A 25,052-nucleotide genomic window follows, 5' to 3' on the forward strand; every position below is an offset into this window, starting at 1 on the left:
AGGGAGTTTCTTAAATAGTTGATCCTGGGTTTTGGTGCCCCTAAGGAATAAGGAAAGTGAAGGTCAGACAGGGCCTGTGTAGTTGAGAGTAGGAGAGTATCAAGAAACTAGTGTGAGATGTCAGAGATGTAGCAATTGGAACATGAGAATATGTGACTATGAACTTTATGAATAGGAGAGTAGGTGTCAAGAAAGGAGTAGAAGTGAAGATGGATGATGAGATCAAGAAGCTAAGTTGAGTCTAAGGGCATCAACTCTCCACTTAAGAATGCATTATGAATCTTAGGAATTCCTGGAAAATGTGTTAAAAATGCAGAATCTTAGACTATACTTGCAAAATTCAGACCCTCTGGTTTGGGATAGTACCCGGGAATCTTAATTTGTAGCAAGACCTCTGGGTATGATTTTAAATTATAGACGTCTGGGTCTCTTACCTTAAGATTGATTAATTGGTCCCTGGACATCTGTGTCTGCATCTTCATTAAATTAAAAAAAAAAAAAATCAGCAGCAGTAGTGGTGAGATCTCACTTAGGAAGCATTTTCTCAGAAGTGGGGAAGGAGGAAAGAGATATCAGAATGGCCTGGGGAGCTTATTTAAAATATAGTTTTCTAGGCTTCAATTCAGACATTACAAGGTGTCTGAGGGTGAGGTCCAACAATCTACATTTTTTCTTTTCTTTTTTTTTTTTTTTTTAAATGTTTATTTATTTTGAGAGAGAGTGTGAGTGAGCATGAGCAGGGAAGGGGCAGAGAGAGAGAGAGAATCCCAAGCAGGCTCCGTGTTGTCGGCACAGAACCCAATGTGGGGCGTGATCTCATGGAACTGTGAGGTCATGACCTGAGCCAATCAAGACTCTTAACCGACTGAACTACCCAGGTGCCCCAGTCTACATTTTTAATAAGCTCTCAGGTGTCTGTCATGGCAAGCATGAGATCTCTGGTATAAGGTCTTAGTATTATCAACACATATTTTGTATAATTTTTTTTAATGTTTAGTTTTGAGAGCGAGACAGACAGAATGCCGCGGGGAAGGGGCAGAGAGAGACACACTCACAGATCCAAAGCAGGCTTCAGGCTCTGAGCTGTCGGCACAGATCCTGATTTGGGACTCGAACTCATAAACCATGGTATCATGACCTGAGCTGAAGTTGGACGCTTAACAGACAAGCCACTCAGGCGCCCCTATCAATGCAAATTTTGAACAGTCCAGAATGTCTGTACAAGATAGATTAACAAGAAAATTTATTGGCAGTTAAAGTTGAATTCTTCCTTTTTTTTTGGAACGGCTTCTATGTCCATGTTAATGACAGGGATCATAATTATAAAGATTCGTTCATTTTGCCCCATCTTCCAAAAGCTAATGTTATTTAAGATGCATTTATGACTCCATATAATCAAACCGTGAGAATATTTTTTTTTTTTAATTTTTTTTTTTTTCAACGTTTATTTATTTTTGGGACAGAGAGAGACAGAGCATGAACGGGGGAGGGGCAGAGAGAGAGGGAGACACAGAATCGGAAACAGGCTCCAGGCTCTGAGCCATCAGCCCAGAGCCTGATGCGGGGCTCGAACTCACGGACCGCAAGATCGTGACCTGGCTGAAGTCGGACGCTTAACCAACTGTGCCACCCAGGCGCCCCCGTGAGAATATTTTATACACACACACACACACACACACACACACACACACACACATATATTTTTAGTATTAAATGCTTTCTGATCTAACATGTCAGGGTCTCAGCCTGAAGTTCAATGGAGTAGAAATTGAATGGTGGTAAAATAGAGCGAGATTATTAGCGTTGCAGAGATACTAAAAGTTATTTATGGGGGCATAATATGCCTTCAGGTTTGGGCTCTCAGGTACAGGAGTAGTAGACAGGTACACAAGTGTTCTCTCTGAAGTTATTCCTTATTTCCAGTGACCCAGAAATTCTGTCACCGTCCTCAGGAACCTGTAACAGAATATCCTTTGTGTACTGCTCCCAAAACACTATTCTCCCTAGCTTCATTGTTTTGCAAATGCAAAAGAAAATAGCTTATTGCCTTACAGTCCAGTGGACTGTATCTTCTCTGTGAAATGTCTTTTTTGCTGGAATTCCACTTGAACAGATTCCCTCCCACCTCACTTGAGATAAGGAAGAAAAAAGCTATACTCCTGGTTGTAAATCTCAAACCAATTATTTCATAAAAAAAAAAAATCCTTCTAGTATGTTTTCATGAACCCTCGGATTCTATTAAATTTAAAGAAAAGATAATGCACAGGAGTTATTCTCTCATGAATTATTTCTTGTTCTTGGTGACCCAGAACTTGTTGTCCCGTCCTCAGGAACCCGTAACAGAATATTCTCTGTACACCTCTTCCAAATCAGTACCCTCCCCATCCCCACTGTTGTGCAAAGGCGATAGACATCAAAGCCCTGCTTTAGAGTCAAGTGGACCAGATTCTATCAGTGACCTATCCTGGCCTTTTAAAAGAATAATTGGATTTTTTTTTCTTCTTAAGTACTGAAAATGTAAGAATTCTGGAAAGTACTTAAAACCACTGATTGTTATTTTAAAACAAATTCTTTTGTTGTCTCTCTTTGAACATAAAATGTAAACGTAGGATTTCTGATTTAGGGAAACAATTTCCACATTTCTAATTTCTTTCATTGTTAAAATTTTTGTGATGTGCTGGTATTCCATCATGTTGATATGCCATAATTTATGTATTGTTCCCTAGATATAGCAAATTTAGGGAATTTTTATTTCTTTCTTTGAAAAATTAGTGTTAGGTCAAGATTTTCCTCCAAGATAATTTCAGTAGGTTAACTAGATGAGTAATTACATCCTTTTTATACTTCCTGCTACTACTTTGTCTTAATCTCTTTTGGATCAGCTTTATCAGTGTAGTTATCAACAATGTATTACTTTGCCAGTTTTAGCACAGTATTACTGGTATTATATCAACTTTTTCCCCCCTTTCAAGTAACAAGCTATAAATTTTAATAGAAAAGGTTAATAGAAAGCAAAACTATCCACCATCTCATTACCTTTAGTAATACTTACTGAATGCCTGTTTCAGTGCCTATTGAGGAATAATGCTAAATACTTGCAAGCTTTTCATTTCATTTAATTTTATACAAATCTTAGTAGGTAGACTCTGTTATAGTTCCCATTTACTCGTGAGGAAACTGAGGCCCGAGTGCTTGACTGATGATGCAAGGTCACCCAGTGCTAGCTGATAGGTAGGCCAAGTCAGAATTTGAAGCCAGGTCTTACTCTAGAGTCTTGTTCTTAATCCTGCTTTACTTTTTATAATGTGTATATTTAAAAAATATTCATGCAGATATCCCATGTTTTTACAGTTGTCATATAATTATTTTAAATGACTCTTTTCTTTGATTGTGATAAAATACTACTTTGTTGAAGTTTATTCATTTCATTCATAGTGAATATCCGGGCTCTCTAGCCTTTCACTATTACTAGATGATGCTTCATTGATTAGTTTTCTACATATTTACTTTTGCATTTGTGGAATTATTTACTTTGAATAAATTTCAAGAATAGAATAATACGTGGATCATTTTTGAATCTTGTGACAAAATGTACCCATTTTATTATAATCCCCCTTTGAATTTTATAAGCTAGTCTTTAAAGTGTTTGGATTAATTACTACACAGGGAAACAAACGTATTCTGGATTATATGTTATAATATAACTTCATGTGTCTGAGTTTTCTTTGACTATTTTAGCCTTACTGGTGACTCTGCCTTAGAATTTTATAATTACTTAACCATTCTGCTTTCTTCTCTTTTGTAATTCCACATCCTGAAACAGTATACTTCTAAAAATCAAAGTGCAAGAAAAGTCTAACATGGCTTCAAAATGTATGTATAAAAGCCAAAGACTGAAGTTTTCTGTTTTTATTTCTGGGTTATTTAAAAATTTTAATTTGTACTTTTATTTACTTTTTTTTTTTTTTAATTTTTTTTTTTTTCAACGTTTATTTATTTTTGGGACAGAGAGAGACAGAGCATGAATGGGGGAGGGGCAGAGAGAGAGAGGGAGACACAGAATCGGAAACAGGCTCCAGGCTCTGAGCCATCAGCCCAGAGCCCGACGCGGGGCTCGAACTCACAGACCGCGAGATCGTGACCTGGCTGAAGTCAGACGCTTAACCGACTGCGCCACCCAGGCGCCCCTGTACTTTTATTTTTTAAATACTACTATAAGATTTATTTTATAATCAGAAAATCTTTCTTTTTAAACACAACGGATAGAATGGATGCTCTTTATATTGAAATAAAATACGCAAAATCAGACCTAAGGGATCAATTGTAAAGAAAAAAAAATCTCTTCCTAATGGAAATTAATTTTTTTTTTTAGCAGGTGAAATCAATTCCTTTCGAATTTTTCACTGGGAAAGCTTCCCAATTTTTCATTGTCACTTTTTCTTTTACAGAGATGCTGTTCAGTTAAATGTGATTGCTACACGTCAGCTTATTCTCCTTGCACAACAAATGAAGAATCTGGAAGTATTCATGCATGTATCAACAGCATATGCCTACTGCAATCGAAAGCATATTGATGAAGTAGTCTATCCACCTCCTGTGGATCCCAAGAAACTGATTGATTCTTTAGAGTATGTTTGTTTTAAATTTATACACACTTGCTTTGATCCCCAAACTTTGGAGCCAAAGTTTTATCTATTTATATGTGTCTCTTGGTCTATTTCAGTTTCTCTCTCTTTCTTTCCACTTCTCTTCTCTCTCTGCACCTACATGTATGTGTACATTTATCTCTCTTATTCAACAAATTATTACATACCTACTCTGTGCTGCTTATTGTATAGATTTATATCTGCATGACTGATGGTGAAGTCAGTGTTGAGCTTGAACTTTTGACCAGGTGTGATGGTTGGAGGAAGGTCTCTGAACAGCTCATCCACGATAAAGTCTGCATGGCCAGGATTTCATTTGTTTCAGGCTGCGCTTTCTCATAAAGTGAAACAAACAAACAGAATCAGAGCAAAAACAAAAAGTAGGGTCTTTTCTTCTTTAATGGACTAGAATTATAGAAAATTCCCGTGTACATCATATCTAAACATAATTGTTAATCCTCATATAATAGCCCTGTGGGCTTCTTTTTTTTTCTTGTCTGTTTCCCTTAGGCCTTCTTTCATCCCCCAAATCCTATCCACTTTCAGTTATTGTCCCCTGCTTTCTCATATTATCTTCTTCCAAAGGGCACTATAGAGTAGTCATTGCTTCTCCAAGTTTTCTCCTAAAATAAGCACATAATAAGTCTTTTTCTTTAAGGCTTTCCTGCTAATCAGTGTGAGGAAACAGACAGATTGTAAGAAAATAAGTAAAATAAGAATGGGAGCTTACCAAGACATTCTTGTAATTCCCTGGTTTCTGTTTTCTAACTCCATTTCTTAGATGGTCCCAGGTCCCATGGACCTCATGGTCTCAACAGGTCAGTAGTCAGAAGTGTTTAATATCTCTGGGAGAAGTTGAATGTAGAAGTTAATGAAGCTTTTTACTTTTTCTCTTTTTAGCAATTGGTGTATCCAAACATCTAAGTTTCTGAGAAAGAGCTTGTAACCTTCTAATTCTGCACCTCCTTTCTTTGTTTACAAAGAAATGTAGCTAACAGATAATTTTAGAGTAACTCGTGGATTGGCTTTATGAACTCAACTCCCAGTGATAAGTCTTCCTGCCTAATGTCTCCTTGGTTTAGCCAGTTTGTTGTTGTTATTGTTGTTGTAATGTAGCAACTGTTCCATTTTTCAAGGCTCCTCTCCACTGTGGAATTGTTCCTAAGTTGAGTAGCAACCTCCCTTCAATTTTGTTAGGTTCTTTTTCTTCCACACACAAAAAGTACTTCCACATACAGAAGAAAGCTTACCTTAATAATTTCTGTTTTGTGCTTCCTCATCAGTTAGTAGGGTATCTTTTGAGTGTGATAATACACTAAGTGTACAAGTCTGTGTAACATTATAAACAGTAAGGAAGAGTATTTGCAGACAGGTACATATATAATGGAATTGGAAATGGAGAATTGGAAAGACCATGGATCTCACCTAGTGTATCACCCTCCTTTTATATAGGATCAGAGTGGACCTTTTCTTCAGAGATATTGAGAGAATTGGAGGAATTTTGTGACTTCATAGTAGGTTGCTAGTTGAATTTTTATAGCATGGTTCAGTTTATTTTGATCATTTATTTTAGTATTTGTTAGTCTCGCTGGTGAGAACATAACAGTTTTTAGTGCTTTACATGAACTACTTAGACCACTAGATCTTTTATATTAATTGTAAATGTATGTTCATTGCAACTGTTTATTGCAACATATTATGCTGTTTTGGTCATTATATACAGGTCTATAATTCTTAATATGAAATCTAAATTTTGGAATTTATTTGGACTTCAGAAAGGAAATATAATCTCTGTGTATTATGCAATATGAAATAATGAGATCTGGGATAGTAACCCTGATCAAACATATTTGAAGTGTATGAATATGTACCCTAAGTGGTAGTTTTTACAAGGCCACAGATCAGTTGAGATCAGTTATTGCTACCTACCATATTATTTATGAAAGAACTTGTGGCTTTCAGACCTTTTTGGATATAGAAATTGTATATAGGAGATGTGGACTTGTAGTTGATGTTTAATGAAAGTAAAATTAACTTCCATTTATTTTTTTTTAGTAAAAGTTGTCAAATCAATTGAGTCAGAGCAACAGATACGTTTGAATATGCAAAGTTAAGTGGTTTTGATTTTATAGTAAAACATCTGAAAATACTTTTGCATGCAATTTCCTTGTTAACCAGGTGGATGGATGATGGCCTGGTAAATGATATCACACCAAAATTGATAGGAGACAGACCTAATACATACATATACACGAAAGCATTGGCAGAATATGTTGTACAACAAGAAGGAGCAAAGCTAAATGTGGCGATTGTAAGGCCATCGATTGTTGGTGCCAGTTGGAAAGAACCTTTTCCAGTAAGTTGTTAGAAATCTTTGTAAATAATGGAATTGAGAATTATAAGTTTTGTCTCTGTTTAAAAAGAGTTGGCAGTTGTTTGATATAAAAGCAGGTGTTATTTACTGTGCGTGGCTTACTGTGGCAAAATTGTTCTCATAGAGACACTTCTCTTGGTACTTTTATTTGTAATGTAATGCCACGGATATAGAAATGCAGGTAAACATTTTAAAAATCTTAACTAAAAATTAAATCAAAGGCTGTGCTATTGTCTGGAGTCAAAGCATATCTCGCCTTACGCGTTTTCTTTGTGACTGACAAGATACTGGACTCTGACACATCAACATTTGTGGGCTTTTAAACTTATTTACTGATTAGTTTCCCTTGTGGAGGTGAAGGGAATAGAGCTGAAAATATTCAGGACCTTATTTTATTTCATTTGCTTTTTAGTACCAAAAAGAGGAAAGCCTTCCAACGTGTAGGCTTCTCCCTGTATAGATCACAAGCTAAGAAAGGTATAAGACATTTCTATGATAATTTGCTGTGGAAAAGCAGGACATTACGGTATTTATGAATCCCTGGAGTAAGATGATATAAACTAACAGATGAATTGATTTAGGAAAAATCTGGGTCTCTATAATTATAGGAAGTATAGTCTCTTATGTTGCTTTGACAAGTGTTCTCTTTTCCTCTGTTTTATTCTGAGGAGGATTTTCCTTTTCCCCCTAATCTCGCAATGCTGCCTCAGTAAATAGCACAGAATCAAACTTGTGCAAGTTTAATTTAGCTAAAATGTTTGGCAGGTATAAACTCCTTTTTATAAAATTCTCTTTGTAGAGAGTTAATTAATGGAAGAGGAGGTAACTCTCTGAAAATGACTTCAGGGCAGACTGCTTTTGTTTAGGAAGGAGAGAGAGATTCTGGCCTGAATCTAGTCTTTTAGTTTTTAGAAGAAAACTGCTAAGTATACATATGGGGTTGTAGATTTCAAATAATAAATCTCTAGTTTTATAATATTTCTAAGCTCACTCTATTTTTAACTTTTGTATTAGGGATGGATTGATAACTTTAATGGACCAAGTGGTCTCTTTATTGCGGTAAGTAAATCTTTTGATTGATTTAATATTCTACATATTTTTCTGTTTTCTGTATGTCTCATATATGCATTCTGGCTTATATATCTTAAGGTGTTTTTTTAATTTCAACAAAGGCAGGGAAAGGAATTCTTCGAACAATGCGTGCCTCCAACAATGCCCTTGCAGATCTTGTTCCTGTAGATGTAGTTGTCAACACGAGTCTTGCGGCAGCCTGGTATTCCGGAGTTAATAGGTATATGAGGTGACAATGTCACTTGTTAAATATGTAGTAACTGCACAGGGAAAACGGAGCTAATGACTAATGTTAATTAATTCTTACTGATATGTATAGGTATTACCACTTCCAATTGCAAGAACTGGTTTAATCACAGGTAATATAGCAAGTAGTTCCATTAGCTATAATTAAGAATTAATGTTAATTTTCATATACTACCTACAGGATGGGACAAGTTCATTCGGGATTAAAAATGAGAAAACCCCCAAACCCTACCACCCCCTGTTGCTTTTTAAATCCAAACTAAAACTTGGTATAAACTCAATGTATAAAAAATCTGAAACTCTCGGAGATGGCACACTAGAGCAGCTTGAATCAACTCAGGCCTCTTTTTAAAAGGGAGTAGTAGCATTTACAGGTAACTCTTAATATATTTTTTCCCTAATCAATAAACTGCCTTATTTTTTTTAAGCCCGTATTTTATATCCCAGAAAAGGAGAGATACAATTATATGTGTATATTGTTTCTGGTAAAAGAGAACTCAGCCCGTAAGTTTTTTAAACTAGAGCCTCTGAGATAGGACGAGCTGTAGTTGTTTGTCACATTTAAAAACAGATAGTCCTGCTAGTATAAGCAAGAAAAACATGAAAAGAAAAACAATTTTTTTTAATAATTTTTTTTTGGTAGGGGAGGGAAAAAAGGGTAGTTTTATATAGTCCTTCAGACACAAAAATTAATCCTTTAAGGTTAATTTTTAAAATAATCAATGTAGAAAAGGTACCCAGCATCCTTATTTCTTCCTACTTGAATATTGTATAAGATTTAGATTGGATAAGTCCAGCCTCTTTTTATGTTTCATTGCTTTGATCTTTGTCTTTGCAGACCAAGAAACATCATGGTGTATAACTGCACAACAGGCAGCACTAATCCTTTCCACTGGGGTGAAGTTGGTATGATTTTACCTGTGTTTTTGAATGTTAGAATAAATCTTAAAGAACTTCAAATGTTCACTGAGTTGTTATGTTAGAATACACCCGTGAGGCATTAAAGCCCCTGAGTTACCAATTTATTCTTACTTTAGTTGCCACATTAGCCAGTACTGCTCTGTGATCCTTAGCAGTACTTCACAAATTAAAAAATATCCTGCAGTATATTCCCTCCTTGGCCCACCCTTGTCTGTTTTTCTGCTGCTGTCTGTGGCAACCCTCACAGATGCCCGTGGCAATGAAACAGGGCTTCTTTTCCTCCCTTGTGGGTGCTCTCAGTCCTGATGTTGTTGATCCAAAGGCAATATCCTTTCCAACTACAAGAGTTGTTATATCACAGGAGCTAGCTGGCTGCCCCAAGAGTAATGAATTAAGGAGTTAGCAAGAAGGATACGTTTTGTCAGAATATTTTCTATGACGTTTATTAATCTGTTTAAATTCACAAATCCACGGAGTATGTATGCTGTGTTGCTTGTTCTAAATTAGGAATAATATAACTTAAAGCCTATTGAAATTGAATAATGTTTTAGTTCATGTTTTCAAATTTAAAGTAAAATATATTTTTGGCATTGATTTAGTAATAGGTCTTATTTTACCTCTCATTGAATGATTTTTGTCACCCTTGCAGAACAATTTTGATTTTAAAGTAAGTCTTTATGTCATTTGTCCTAGGGTTTTTCCGTGGCATTTTTATTTCAATGTAAAGATTGACCATTAGGGCATATGAGGAAAAAAAAAAAAAATCTAGGGCGATTTTAATTTTTGGATAATTATTTAAAAAGTATTCTTTTAAGAATTTTAAAACACTGAAATGAGTTAGGTTTTTTGGTAATCTCTCATTGTGTTGTAAAAGTTTAGTAAAAATCAAGTTGAACGTTATTTTTAAGTGGATATCTCAATATACACTTCTATTAAAGTATTAACATAGATCATAGATTTGATTGTGTTGATAATGTATTAACTAAATAAATTACAGCAGAAGTTAATTTTGGGTTGTTTTAAGCTTGTTGATGTATGTTAATTTGAGCAACTTAATTATTCATAAGCAAAGGATGATGATTTTCCTTTTCTTTTTTAAGTAAGTACAGTAATAAGAATCTGGAAAGAGGAACAGAAAGAAAGAAGCTATCGTGAGAGGTGAAATATAGAAAGTGACATTGTAAACTGACATAGGTAAAACATTAAAAGGATTTTTAAGAGTGAATTTTAGCAAAAATTCATTCATCTGATTAAAATTCATAAATAGCGGCAGTCCTAAAACCACCCGAGCTCAGCAGTCTGATACCCATATTCTCTTAGTTATTATCGAGAGTAGAAAAGTTTGTTTTTTAATTGAGCGAACTCTGACATCTTTGGTAAAATATTTTGCTTTGTAAAAACATGATTTTTGTTTTTCAAAACTTCATTACATGGTTATTATCAAAGCTGTTACACAACTTTTCTTCCTCAGAATACCATGTAATTTCCACTTTCAAGAGGAATCCTCTCGAACAGGCCTTCAGACGGCCCAATGTAAATCTAACCTCCAATCACCTTTTATATCATTACTGGATTGCTGTAAGCCATAAGGCCCCAGCATTCCTGTATGATATCTACCTCAGGATGACTGGAAGAAGCCCAAGGTAATGGTGACTGGCTCTGTCTTATCTGTTCCTCTGACTGTTAAACAACCCATGCTTACACTAAAATGCATATGAATTAACTCTGTATTTGTTTATGCTTATGATAAGGCTTAATGGCCTTTTGTGAATGAGAAGACTCTTGAATTTAAGACTTTGTCAGAACAGTGAAGGTAGTGTTGTCACTCTAATTTATTCTAAAGTTTGGATAATAAATTATTGTCGTGTGCTGAATTTTAGGTCTAACTTTAGGTCTTTTTTTCTGAATAGCAAATAACATTCAAAATGCTCTGATGCTTATTTTTCCTACAGGATATTATCTAAATCATTTCTTCAAGATGAATCCTTTAAACCAAGTATTCAGGCGCCCCAATGTTAAGTTGTATTCCAACAACTTATTGCTTCATTATTGGAAGGGTGTCAGACATACAGTACCTGCATTATTGCATGATCTTGCACTCAGGTTGACAGGTCAGAAACCGTGGTAAGAGGAATAGCAGTAAATACACCTATGTATTGGTAAGGTGGTGGAAGCTTGCTGGAGAGACGAAAAGTCTGCTAGCATGAGCTTTACCTTTAGAATTACTAACCTGAATAATCACAATCACAATCAGGACGCTAGGACATTTCTTAGAAATTGAGGATATTTGGGGAGACTGTGGATCTCATTTTATTGGGCCATTGATCCTCCAAAATCCCATAATAGAGGAAATGTCCAGCATCAAGGTTGTCATTGTTATTATAAGCTGAAATTGAGCCCGTCTCTCCCCCTTAAAAACTTAGAGGTGAGTCTATAGGGGATTAAGGGTGAAATATTTTGCTCTGAGTGGATTGTGGAGTTTTATATGAAAAAAACGTAGAATGCTTCTAAAAATTTAATTGCTCGAAATATCTCAGCTGCCCATTCAGCTTATAATATGGTAATTACAGTTTTTGACTAATTTTCCAGGTTGAGAATGTCATAGTTTAAAACAAAATTTAACAAATGAAAAACTTTCTATGTTCTTATGGTTGTTATATAGCCTTTCTTTCTTCTTTTCTTTCTTATTGAAACCCCACAGACTTAAAGTCCTCCCTTCCCACTGTCTTTACCAGAATTATAGTGAAATGTACCACAAATATATTTATTTTTTTTAACTACATTGGCATTACAGTGGAGACTTTGATTGGAGAGTTCAGGATTTGAGTATTTATCTATAAAGAAGATGCTGATTCCAGATCTTCCATCAACTGTCAAAAAATAAAAGTGAGGTATCTGCCAGTTATAGTGTATCAGGATCTGAGTTACTTGTAGGGCTTTTCTGTGGATTCAGTTGTCCGTTACGTTCCTAACCCAGTATGTTAAGTATTGAAATACGTGAGAGGTGTTGAACAACTTTAGACTAGATAAAGAAATACTTCATGGAAAAAAGATCCAAAGTGTATCAAAATTATTTTCACGTTTTTCTAGAATGAGCTGCGAAATGCAGTATTTGTGATTGGCATCATTCTTTCCTGGCTAAAAAGCAAATGTAAAATTTATGAGAGATGGCATTGCATGCTTGCTTGATATTAGTAAGGTTATTGCACGTTAGAGCAAAAAAGTCAAAACTACGTCTACAAAAGTAAAACAGGGTAAAAACAAAGCCTGCCTGATACAGTAAAAGGGGCTTGAAAAAAAGTAAACTTGAAAAATGAATGAATAGCCAAAATTTATTAAATCATTTATAGTAGGTGTTGCTACATAACAAATCATCTCAAACTTAGTGGCTCAGAACCGAAGTTATTTTTTATTTAAAAAATTTTTTTTTGACGTTTATTTATTTTTGAGACAGAGAGACAGAGTATGAACGGGGGAGGGTCCGAGAGAGAGGGAGACACAGAATCTGAAACAGGCTCCAGGCTCTGAGCTGTCAGCACAGAGCCCCACATGGGGCTCGAACTCACGGTCTGCAAGATCATGACCTGAGCCGAAGTCGGACACTCAACCCACTGGGCCACCCAGGCGCCCCAGAACAGCAGAAGTTATTTTATCATTTCTTTCAGTTCATTGTTTCTCTCAGGATCAGGAATTCAGGAGGGAATCCGCAGGACAATTTTGGCTTGGGAGACTTTCACAGGATTGTCAGATTCAGATGGGGCTGAAAGGGGGCGGGCAGCGGAGCACCTTGTATCACTGTCTCTTCGTAAAGTGGCGGCAGGATCTCTTCCTATAGTGTCTTTTCAAGGACTGGTGGTAGCCTTAGGGGAAATGAACTGCTTATCTGGTGACCGAAGGCTTCAAGGAGAAGCATTTCAGCAGGCTGGTGGAGCCGTGTGCTTCTGACCTACCTACGGAAATGATACAGCACTACTACCTACCAACCTATTCTTTCAGTCACAAGCCAGTCACATGTCCTCTGAGAGTCAAGGAAAGGGAATGTAGAGAATGTTCAAGATCATGTAAAATTGAGCAAGTGAGTTGAAAGGTATTGTTGAAGCCATTTTGGAAAGTGCAATTGGCTGTGGTCAGCCTCCTGGCCACGACAGTTCATATTCCTCCCTTGTGGAGGATACGCTTATTTCTTCCCCCCTACCAAGACCTTCCTTGCATCAGCTTGAAGCCCCTGTTGGGTCCGCTGAATCTGGCACAGTGGCAGATGAGGCTGTTTAGGAGTGGTTTTGCAGGTATAGTTCCTCAAGTGTTGGTCTGAAAACCTATGAATGAAAGTGATAAGTTACCTGCTGCCTGCACACCCAATATGGATAAGCATAGGAAAATGACTGGACGATTTTGCGCAATCACTGGTCTGTAACAGTTTTGAATTCCAGCTAGGCATGTTTGATGGTTTCTTAATTAGGGTTCAGTCCTACTCTCTGGTTGTTCTCTGAGGCTCTTGGCTCTGCCCTCTGAGTCATCCTTCTTTTTTCATTAAAAAAAAAAAACAAAAAAAAAACTGTGTTTGCAACTGAATCATCTTCTTACCCTACTTCCTTGCCCATAAAAGGTTGTGAGTCCCTAGGGCTGGGATCAGCAAACTTTTTCTGTAAAGGTCCATGTAGTTTCTGCTGCTGTTACTCGCTTCTGCTGTTAAATGTAGCTTCCAGCTTGCAACTACTCAACTCTGCAGCCATAAACAATATGTAAATGAATAAGCATGACTATATTCCAATAAAACTTTATTTATAAAAACAGATGGCTTTGGCCCCTAAGCTCTGGTTTGCTGAGTCTTGATCCAGAGGCCTCTATTCACTTAGTACGGTCTCTGTCCCTTTAAGTATAAACTGATAGGATTCTTTTTCAAACTGTACACATTTCCTGTATATCTAATTTTAAAGCAATCTACTCCATTACATCAAAGCCATACCCACAGAACTCTTTAGGACATGCCTTTTTCTATCTTGAGTTCCTTATGAGGTTGCTATGGAACAATACTCTTAGATTCTGCCTCCTCAACAGTAGAGTTTCTGTGAGACATGTCTTTAAGATTTGGAGTGAGTTTTTGTTTATCTGAAAGGTTCTGTGAGGTACTATTTTAGATCTTTCTGAGATCTTAAAGAGTCTTACATCTACTTTCTGGATTTGATCTATGCTCAGAAGCCTTTTTCTTTTTCTTTTTTTTTTTGAGAGTGAGTGCAAGCAGGGGAGGGGCAGAGAGAGAATTCCAAGCACGCTCTGCACTGACAGTGCAGGGCCTGATGCAGGGCTCAAACTCATAAACAGTGAAATCGTGACCTGAGCCGAAATCAAGAGTCGGAGGCTTAACTGACTGACCTACCCAGGCGCCCCTCGGAAGCTCTTTCTTAACTGATTCCTGGCTGACATTTTACATTCCTTCCCAGATTCTACTCAGTTCATTTTTTTAAATGATCATCTTTGTTCTTTTTGAGGAAACCTTCTCAGCTAGATCAAGTTTATTAGGTACGGTTTTTATTTTTCATGTTACCACAAGTGACACTTTCGTTCTTCTAACTTCCAACAATATTTTCCCCACTTTCCTTTAAGCCCTCACCAGCATCTTCCTTTAAGCTCTTTGAAGTTCCCACCAACATTCTTTTCTTGGTCCTTCTAGGTTTCATTAGTGGTCTCCTCAAGGGCCTTCGGATTCTGTTACGACTTGATCCTAAAGCCAATACTACATGTTTTAGATGTTTATTATAGCCCCTCATTCCCAGTACTGGTTGTATTGATACTTTCCTGGTACTCATATCTATTCTGTTACCTGTGCTGCATGACAAATCACCTCAAACTTCGAATCTTTTTTTTTTTTTTCATTTGAAGTATAATTGACATCAGACTTAGTGTCTTAAAACAACAATCATTTTATTTATCTCATGATTTCTGTGGGTCAGAAATTCTAGAAGGCTTTAGTAGGTGGTTCTAGCTCAGGGTCTTTAAAGAGATAGGGGCTGGCTCAGGTACACTGTGGGAGTGGTAAAGAAAAGGGATTGTTCAGAGCAGCTAGAGTGGCTGGGCATCTTTCTCACATCATGTGGTTTCAGAGCCTTTCTGTGCGGTCTTTGCATATGCACTAATTTGGACTTCCTACAACACAGCACCCTTAGAGGGAGTTGAATGGTATATGTGGCAACTGAGGTCCTCAAGCGTGAGTATTCCAGCGAACAAGGCAGAAAGCTCTCTAACTTTTTTTTACCTACCCTTGGAGGTTACATAGTGTCATTCCTACCTCACTCTGTTGGTTATACGTTACCTTTACCTCTCGATGGAGCGATAGTCAAGGTGATACTGTAGGTGAGCGTGTAGGATAGGAGGTAATATAATCACCTTTGGAAGTTAAAGTCTGCTCCAAATAGAAAACATCAAGTGAAGAATCTTCTTAACTGAGGTTTGTCCTGTGCAAGACTAAGTATCAAAGCAGGAATGATCCTTGACCTCTAGGAGCTTATAGTCTAAAAGTAACAAGAGCCAGAAAGGTTTTTTATTTAGGCAATTTTATAAATGTTAAGTACAAAGTCTTATAATTCATATTATGTAATTTGTTCAGATATTTACTGAGCAAGGTAGTGGGCTTTATATCTTATATTGGGGCCTTAATATAGTGCCTCCTTCTTTATTACAGTAATGTTAATCATGTCATTCGTGGGGTCTACTTGTTTACCTTATTCTGCATGTCAGCTAGATAAAAATCTAACTTACATATATATCTTAACATAATTATAAAAAGTACAAATCAAACATGCATCTTAAGGCTTCCTGGTTTAATAGTCATTGGGGAGTAGGATGCATGACATTATTGCAAATAGAAGCAGTAGAAATTATTCACTGTAGCTCTTGAAATGCAGTAGATATTTCATCACTCTTAGAAATGATGTTAAAAAAATGGTTCCATAGCCTTATTTTTTTGGTTATTTATCTTAACTCTGTCTAGCTTAACTTCATTGAGTCTGATATTTTTCATCTTTGTGATTCTTTTTTTAATTTTTTTAATGTTTATTTATTTTTGAGAGAGAGAGAGAGAGAGAGAGAGAGAGACAGAGCATGAGTGGGGAGGGGCAGAGAGAGAGGCAGACACAGAATCTGAAGCAGGCTCCAGGCTCAGAGCTGTCAGCACAGAGCCTGATGCGGGGCTCAAACTCGTGAACCATGAGATCATGACCTGAGCCGAAGTCGGATGCTCAACCGACTGAGGTACCCAGGTGCCCCACATCTTTGTGATTCTTAATAGAGGGCAGTATCTCCATCAAGGAACATTTGAAAATATTTGGAGACGTTTTTTGTTACTATACCTAAGGGAGGGATGCTACTGGTATCTAATGGGTAGAGGCCATTAGATGCTGAACAGGACAGCCCCCCACAAAGAATTATTTGGCCCAAGATGTGTGTAATGGTGAAGTTGAGAAATCCTGGACTAGATGACCATGAAGAGCTAGCCCTACCCTAAAGGATTGTGACTATTTTTTGCAGGTTGCCATAATAAAGAATACATACTCAGAACATACATGGCGATGTAGTCCCAGGCATCTATCTGCTCATAGGGCATTTTAACCAGAGTGACTATGCAAGGTTTCAAGTTTCTTTTTATCCCCATAGTATTCAATCCGGTACTTTAATTGCTTGATAAATATTCTGTGAACTTTACACATATATGGCCTTTCAGATTTCCTTCTCCCTCTCCCAATTTTTTATCATAATTATGTTTTGAATGGCTGAATGGTTGCAGGGTAATTTGTCACTTGAGTGAAACTGAAGATAAGACTAGGTGAGAATTGTCAGTGACAAAGAAATTAGGAAGAAAAACTTGTTAATAAGATGTATGTTGGAAAATGATGTTAAGTAAATATGTGTGTGTGTGTTATTCAAGTATACTACACTGGTTGTAATGGTAGATATTAGTTTAATTACAGATCTGTTACATCTTTTTGTTTTGTTTTGTTTTTTAGGGAAAAAAGAAAAGGTCTAATCTTTTCTAAAAGCAGCATGTCTTGTTTTTTCCCCCGCCATGTGCTTTCTATCTGTCTGAGCTATCCCTGTCCAAATACAACCTTCAATGCCCAATAATTCTTTTTGTGTTTGATGGAGGTTTTATTTTGGAATTCTTTTCTTGCATGAACCAGTTTTTCTCTGCATAGTCCATGTTGTCTCAATTTCTCTTAGTATTCTGGATTCAGGGTTTCTTTCTAAATGTATTGAATATGTCATCAGAATTGCTTAGCTAATGTTGCTGTTTTGACTTTCCCCCCATTTCTGGTGGTCTAATTTTCTCCCACTTTCTCCATTTCTAAAAGCCCTAATTTTGGGACTTTCTAAACTATGTAAATGCTAATCCTTATTGTGGGAATATAAATAATTCTTTTATTTTCCACAAATTATTTTTCTGTTTATCAGAGGTCAGGAATTTTTGGTGTGTGTTTTGTTTCAAAAAGTTCTTTCTTCCCTTTTCCTACTTACCATAGGTAATTATTACTGTATAGATGTTACTGCTCTGGTTAGTGTTGTGATATCAATGACTTACAGTGAGCCACGATCTATAAAATGACAGATTTAAAGATTAAGGTCCCTCATCCTTTTTAAAAAGGAACAAGCAAGAAATATCAAACAAAAATATTTCTGTAAGGATGAATAATGGGGGATTTGGGGAGGTAAGTGAATATCTTGAATATCTATTTCAGAAAGTTTTCAGCATCAGTCATTGATTTCACAGCACATTCAGACAATCAAGAGTGATACCTGTCTGTGTTAAAGAGGAAATTAATCTAAAAATGTATGTAGAGAGAGATGATTAAATGGCAAACGAATATTTCTGTATACTTTGCCTCCATGATGCTGAAGAGTGGAGATCACAATATAACTCCTTATGTTATAAATTCACAGGAAATCTTAGTAATTTTAGCCAAACTAAAATGTGATTTAAGGAACAAAGAACAAAGGAATACTAATTGAATCCATTTATTTGCTTAGGATTATAGAAGAAAATTTGACCTTAAAGTATTGTATTTCCTATGAAAATTTTATATATCAGTAGAACTCTGTTTAGGCAGTATTAAATTCATTTGCTGCTGCTTAAATTTTTTTTTTCATTTTGGATTTATAAAATGTTCTTCCAAGATGCAGAAATATTCTCTGGTGGTTTGGTCACTTACTGAATGAATTACAGAATTATAATTTTATTGCTACTATCTCAATATAGAAATTGCACCTTGGGTGGTGATGAGATTTTTTCCTAATCTATGCGAATTATGAATCTGTCAATTTTTCTCATAATACAGGATGATGAAAACAATAACTCGTCTTCACAAAGCTATGATGTTTCTTGAATATTTCACAAGTAATTCTTGGGTTTGGAATACTGACAATGTCAATATGTTGATGAATCAACTAAACCCTGAAGATAAAAAGGCAAGTATTTTCTGTTTTATTTTAGAAAACATAGCATATTAATTGGACAGCCATTAGCAACCTGAGAAATAATTGGATATTTTCCAGTCATTAATGCAAAAAGAAAGACATTTGACCTATTTATATGTGTTTCATTAAAGCTTCAATCATAATTGTTGGTGGTAAAATAAAATTGCTTTATCTTAGAATTTATAACGTAAGTACTTGAGAGTGGCAGAGATGTTTTCAAAGTATGATTGAAATATTGGTTCTTTTTTTCCCTTTAGTGAGATTCAAAGAGAAACTAGAATTCTTTATGCATTTTTCCTTCAGTTTGTTTTCTTTGAATTTTGAGAAAAAAACCTTCCCTCTGAAATTGTTTTACCTCATATATTCTTTAATTTCTTATCATTCTACATTTCGCCCTCTGTTCGTTTGAAACTTAAAACTCTTTGTGTGTGTTCTTTTTGAGGTTACCTTAGGTATTTTAACATACATATCTAACAAAGTCTAAATTAAGCAATTTCTATAGCCTCTATTTAATGATATTTAGGACCTTAAAATGTTTAAACTGTGGTTACCACCCCACTAATTTGCATAGTTATACATTACTTTAGTTCTGTATTGAAACCCTGTAATTAGATATGACTTTGTTTAGTTGTATTTAGATTTAACTAAATATTTACCAGTAGCTTTGCTATTCGATCTTCTCTTTAGGACCCTTTTCTTTCAGTTTGAAATGTATCCAGAATCCCAGAATATGATTTAGTAGGCAGTCTGTTAGTAGTGAGCTCTCAGTTTGTGATTGCCTGGCATGTCTTTATTTCACTATTTCTGTAACATGATTTCAGTACATGAAGGATAACTTTCTTTTTATGTTCCTTTAATATTTCACTTATGTTGTTGCTGTTGAAAAATCAGTCTAATTTGCTGCTGCATTACAGGTGCCCTCTTATTCCTGTCTGTTTTTCAGAGTTTTTCTTTGGTGTCCTGCAGTTTCACTGTGAATGTGTCTAGGTATAATTTTTCAAAATGTATCCTGTTTCACAAGTGGGCTTCCCGGATCTGAAGTGTGAAGTGTGTTAGCAGTTCAGGACAATACTTAGCTATTGTTTCTTCAAATATGGCCTCTTTGGGGTGCCTGGGTAGCTCAGCCAGTTAAACATCCAACTCTTGATTTCAGCTCAGGTGATCAACTCACGGTTCCTGAGTTCGAGCCCCGCATCGAGTTCTGCACTGTCAGAGAAGAGTCCGCTTGGGTTCTCTCCTTCTCTCTCTGTTCATCGCCTGCTCACGCATGCATGATCTCTTTCTCTCTCAAAAATAAATAAACTTTAAAAAAAAAAATATATATATATGTATATATATATATACCTCTTCACCATTCTCTTCTTGTGAAATTTTAATATATTTTACATCATTCTTTCCTCTTTTAAGTTTTATCTCATATTTTATCTCTTTGTTTCTGGCTGGAAAGCTAATGGTTAATAAAAGGTCTGTGGCAGTCTTTCAGCCCTGTCTGCGCCACCCAGTTGAATAAGGGGGTTCAGTTATTTTCATGTTTAGAAATTCAGTTTGTTTCTCAGATCTTACAGATGTTCCTTTCTTTCTCTTTTTTATTTTTTGATTTTTATTTTAGAGCAAGCGGGGGAGAGGGGCAGAATCTTTTTTTTTTTTTAATTTAAAAAAAATGTTTATTTTAGAGGGAGAGCTCATGTAAGCCGGGGAGGGGTAGAAAGAGGGGGACAGACAGCAGATCTGAAGTGGGCTCCGTGCTGACAGCAGAAAGCCTGATGTAGGGCTCAAATTCGTGAACCATGAGATCATGACCAGAGCTGAAGTTGGATGCTTTACCAACTGAGCAACCTAGATGCCAGAGAGAGAGAGAGAGAGAGAGAGAGAGAGAGAGAGAGAGAGAGAGAACCCTAAGCAGACTCCACACTCAGTACAGAGCCTGATGCAGGGCTTGATCCCACAACCCTGGAATCATGACCTGAGCCAAAATCAAGAGTCGGACACTCAACTGACTGAGCCACCCAGACACCCCTCTTACAGACATTTCTTGAAACATGGTAAACATAATTGTTTTAAATTCTGTGTCTGATAATTCAAACTTCTAAAGGCTGTGCAGTGGTAACACCTGATCGTCTGTTGTTTATGCTGGGTCTCACTCATGGCACCTTGTTTTTTTTTCTTATTGTTTGACTGTATATTCATATTCCTTGAGGATTTCTGTGGAAATTTTTTGAAGCATATGTTGAAATTGCACTTTTCCAATAAGGATTCACCTTTGCTTCTGCCAGTAGCCCAGTGAGTGATTATTAGCATTAACTAGCCAGGTGGCATTAACAGGCCAGGACCACTTTAAGATATCTGATTAAGTTTTTAGCCTAACTCAAGTGAATGTGGGCCTTAAATAGGCTGGTTCATGCTTCTAGTTTCTCAAAGGAGATTTCTTTTTCATCTTCCCAGGGGCAGTTTCCTTTCTCTTTCCACGTCTTTCTTTAAAAATTTTAGTACTTTGGGGCGCCTGGCTGGCTTAGTCGGTTAAGTGTCTGACTTCAGCTCAGGTCATGATCTCTCATCTCATGAGTTCAGGCCCCATGTCGGGCTCTGGGCTGACAGCTCAGAGCTTGGAGCCTGCTTTGGATTCTGTGTTTCCGTCTCTCTCTGCTCTGTCTCTCTCTCTCAAAAATAAACATTAAAAATTTTAATGTTTTATTTAATATATCCAAAATAATATATAATTTAAACAAATTTAAAAATCACTGAAAATTTAAACAACTGTTTATATGATATTATACTTTCAATTTTTTTATACTGAGCGTTTGAAACCCTGTGTGCATTTTATACTCCACAGCAAATCTCAGTTCAGACCAATCACTTTCAGAGTTCCCAGACATGCATGTGGCTTGTGGCTACCATATTAGATAGTGCAGATTTAGTACATGTTACTGGTCGTGCGTAATAAAGGCACTGAGTGTGCACTTTTTTTTTTTTGCCCACTTCTGTGTGTGGTGGATTTACTTCTTTTTTTCACCCTTGCTCTGAGGATACAGCTTTGGGAATTTTTATCTTTTTGCAGGAATATTCTGTAAGACACCTTACCTGATGGGGCCATAGGCTTTATAGCCAATCTTCATCCTTGCCTTCAGCATCAAAACAGAAGGTCCCAGTTACCAGGGTTCTGCAGAGAATCCCAGGTTAAAAGATTTGTGGCTTCTACTGATTCCTTATGTTCTCCCTTCCCATCTTCCTTGTCCCCATCCCAGTGCACAACACATACTGCCCAGTGGATTATTAGAAAGTGACCATCCAGGTGAAGAAATAGAATATTTTTGTCCCCAGAAGATCCCCTTGTGCCCCCTCCCAATAACTACCTTTCAAAAGTAACAACTATCTTGAATTCTGCCATTAAATAGTATACCCATTTTTGACTTCATACAAATGGTATCATACAGTATTTTTTCATTTCTTTTGTTGATAACATATTTGGGTTATTTCCAGTTTTTGGCTGTTAGGAATAATTCTTCTTTGAGCCATGTGCACACATTTATATAGGATATATATCTAGAAATAGAATAGCTCAGTCAAAGGGTATTTGTATGTTCAATGTAGTTGATAATGCTAAACAGTTTTCCAAAGTAGTTGTACTGATTGACATTTTGTGTGGCAGTGTACAAGAGTTCCTGTTAATATGCATCCTCCCAACAGTTGGCCTTTTCATTTTAATTTTTAATTTTAGACACTTTGGTGGGTATATGGTGGTATCTCAATGTGATGTTAACGTGCATTTCATATTACATAAAAAGTTTGTAGAAATGGCAAAAAACGTCAGTCCTACTGAAAATGGGCTAGAGATGAACAGTTTACAGAGAAGTAAATGCAAATGATTAACCATTGGAAAAGATACTCAACCTCACTCATAAAAATGGAGATGCCAACTGAAATTAGACTGAGATATTTACTCCTTAACAGTTTGCAAAAATGCAAAACTTGACAGCCTACCCTTCTGGTAAGGCGTTGGCCAGTGGGAGTTCCTATATACATTGTTGGTAGAAATGTATCTTTCTCTGTCCTTGTATTTCCAACTTTCTGTATCCTTAACTATCAGATATTCCTCTTATAAGCAGCATATAGTTTTACTGTATTTTACTTTTTTCAGTTTGACAATTTTGAACCCTTATTTGGAGGATTTAATCCATAATTTAATTTTGATAACAGATTTAAATCTAACGCTTAGTGCATTCTATTTGTCTTACTTAAGTTTTTGTTTGTTTTCTTTGAGGTTATTTTTTACAGTTTTGTATTTTCCCCATCTGTATCAGTTACATAAAATATACTCTTTTTCAGTTGTACTATTAGGTTTCTCTAAAGATTACAGCATCCTTCCTCACTTCCTCAAAGACTAATATAATATTGATACTTCTTTTTTTTTGGAGAATGCAAGGCCTAATACTTTTGTGCTGTTGTTACATATTTTAATTCTGTATGTGTGTTGTATGCCTCACCACCATTATTCTTAATTGCACTCTACTAAGTATTCACATAGATTTACCAGCATAATTGGCCTTTTGTGGCTCTTCATTTCTTCTTCTGTCTCCAGACTTCAATCCAGAATCCTATTCATTTGGCTTAAAGAATACCCTCTGGTGTGCTTCTTCCTCTAGTGTGAGTCATCTGCTGATATCACATTGTCTCAGTTTTTATTCTTCTGCAAACATCTTTATTTTTCAAAGATGTTTATACTGTATAGAACTGTGTGTTAGCAGTTTTCTCTGAGCACTGGAAGACATCTTCTCATAGTCTCTTGGCTTCTATTGTTTCTTTTGAGAAGTCAAGTGTCAGTTTAATAGTTGTCCCTTCGGAGGTAACCCATAACATCTTTTTCTGATGTCTTCAAAATTTTCATCTTTGACTTTCAACAGTTTTATTCTTGATATGCTCAGGTACTTGCATGTGTATGGTGTATGTGTGTTTTGAATCTGTGGCTTAATGTATCATCATTTTGGAAATAAAAATTCCCAGCTGTTGTCTTCTCAGATGGTCCCTCTGTTCCATTCTTTTTCACTCTTCCTGTGGGAGTCCAGTTAACATAGTCTCATAATCTCTCCCATCTTAAATCGAGCCTCCATTTATTTTTTTTTTTAAATTTTTTTTTAACGTTTATTTATTTTTGAGACAGAGAGAGACAGAGCATGAACAGGGGAGGGGCAGAGAGAGAGGGAGACACAGAATCGGAAACAGGCTCCAGGCTCTGAGCTGTCAGCACAGAGCCCGACGCGGGGCTCGAACTCTCGGACCGTGAGATCATGACCTGAGCCGAAGTCGGAATGCTTAACCGACCAAGCCACCCAGGCGCCCCGAATCGAGCCTCCATTTAGTGCAGTGTTACTTTAGTGATTTATTTATGGTAGTTGTTTTTGGTCTGCAACTTGATATTTTCAGATAAGTGATGATAAATAGTGACTAATCTGTTTCTCACTCTAAAAAATAATCAGATCGTGTATGGAGAAGCACTGAGCAGTGCATAGCCTTCTTATTTTGTCACAAAATAACATTTTTGTAAAGCTTTATTTTCTAGATTCATCTATCCTTTTCATCAGATGTGCTCCTTACTGTTACCTAAACTCCTAAGCTAGCTGTCATAAAGTCTTTTTTTCTCTTGAGGTCATTACTGTTCTATAGGAAAGGTAATACATGTGGTTTGCAGGATGTTCAGGAAGAAATACTGGAAATATATTAATATGTGTATAAAGTGGTGAGGAACACATAGATTATTTGGACAATGGGATTTAATTTTTTTTAGTGTAAAAAGAAGGTTGCTTTTTCCTTACACTTCATGTATACTTCTCTTTGAATGTTGACATGAGCTTTCAGATTATCTCCTAAAATGTTTCTGTGTTTCATGGGAGGTATAAAATAGGGATTAAGAACTTCTTTGTGAACAGCAGTAAGATTTTAAAAGTTAATACTATAAACATTTTGTAATCTTGTCATGTGGAATTAGCCTTTAAAAAAAGTATGAATTTTTGACCAGTTGTGAAAAAGTTATTCAAGAGAAAAACTGATGGTTGTTTTGTTTCTATAGACCTTTAATATTGATGTACGGCAGTTACATTGGGCAGAATATATAGAGAACTACTGCATGGGAACTAAGAAATATGTATTGAATGAAGAAATGTCTGGCCTCCCTGCAGCTAGAAAACATCTGAACAAGTAAGTTTTTTACGTGGGCTTGATTGCATCGTGTCTTCCTTATGAATTATCACACAGGTTTTTATTTTATTTTATTTATTTTTTGGTGAGCTGATATATTGCTAGTGTAATATTTTATTTAGGAAAATGCTTACATTAGC

At 36.2% G+C, this 25,052-nt stretch overlaps 1 protein-coding gene across 6 annotated transcripts in view; it reads left to right on the forward strand.

Moving 5' to 3' along the window:
* FAR1 (fatty acyl-CoA reductase 1) overlaps window positions 1–25,052 on the forward strand; it is a 78,110-nt gene that overhangs the window by 47,231 nt on the left and 5,827 nt on the right. For 3 of the 6 annotated variants that reach the window (XM_045484595.1, XM_045484596.1, XM_045484598.1), the window contains 8 exons: window positions 4,449–4,628; window positions 6,825–7,002; window positions 8,035–8,079; window positions 8,193–8,311; window positions 9,176–9,243; window positions 10,730–10,901; window positions 18,585–18,714; window positions 24,785–24,912. In XM_045484595.1, the coding sequence (XP_045340551.1) occupies window positions 4,449–4,628; window positions 6,825–7,002; window positions 8,035–8,079; window positions 8,193–8,311; window positions 9,176–9,243; window positions 10,730–10,901; window positions 18,585–18,714; window positions 24,785–24,912 (1,020 nt within the window). Of the gene's footprint in view, window positions 1–4,448; window positions 4,629–6,824; window positions 7,003–8,034; window positions 8,080–8,192; window positions 8,312–9,175; window positions 9,244–10,729; window positions 10,902–11,210; window positions 11,383–18,584; window positions 18,715–24,784; window positions 24,913–25,052 lie in introns of all 6 variants that reach the window. The other 3 variants (XM_045484599.1, XM_045484600.1, XM_045484601.1) reach the window with 1 other exon arrangement.

Source organism: Leopardus geoffroyi, chromosome D1 (assembly GCF_018350155.1).
Source record: "Leopardus geoffroyi isolate Oge1 chromosome D1, O.geoffroyi_Oge1_pat1.0, whole genome shotgun sequence".
NCBI classification, from domain to species: domain Eukaryota; kingdom Metazoa; phylum Chordata; class Mammalia; order Carnivora; family Felidae; genus Leopardus; species Leopardus geoffroyi.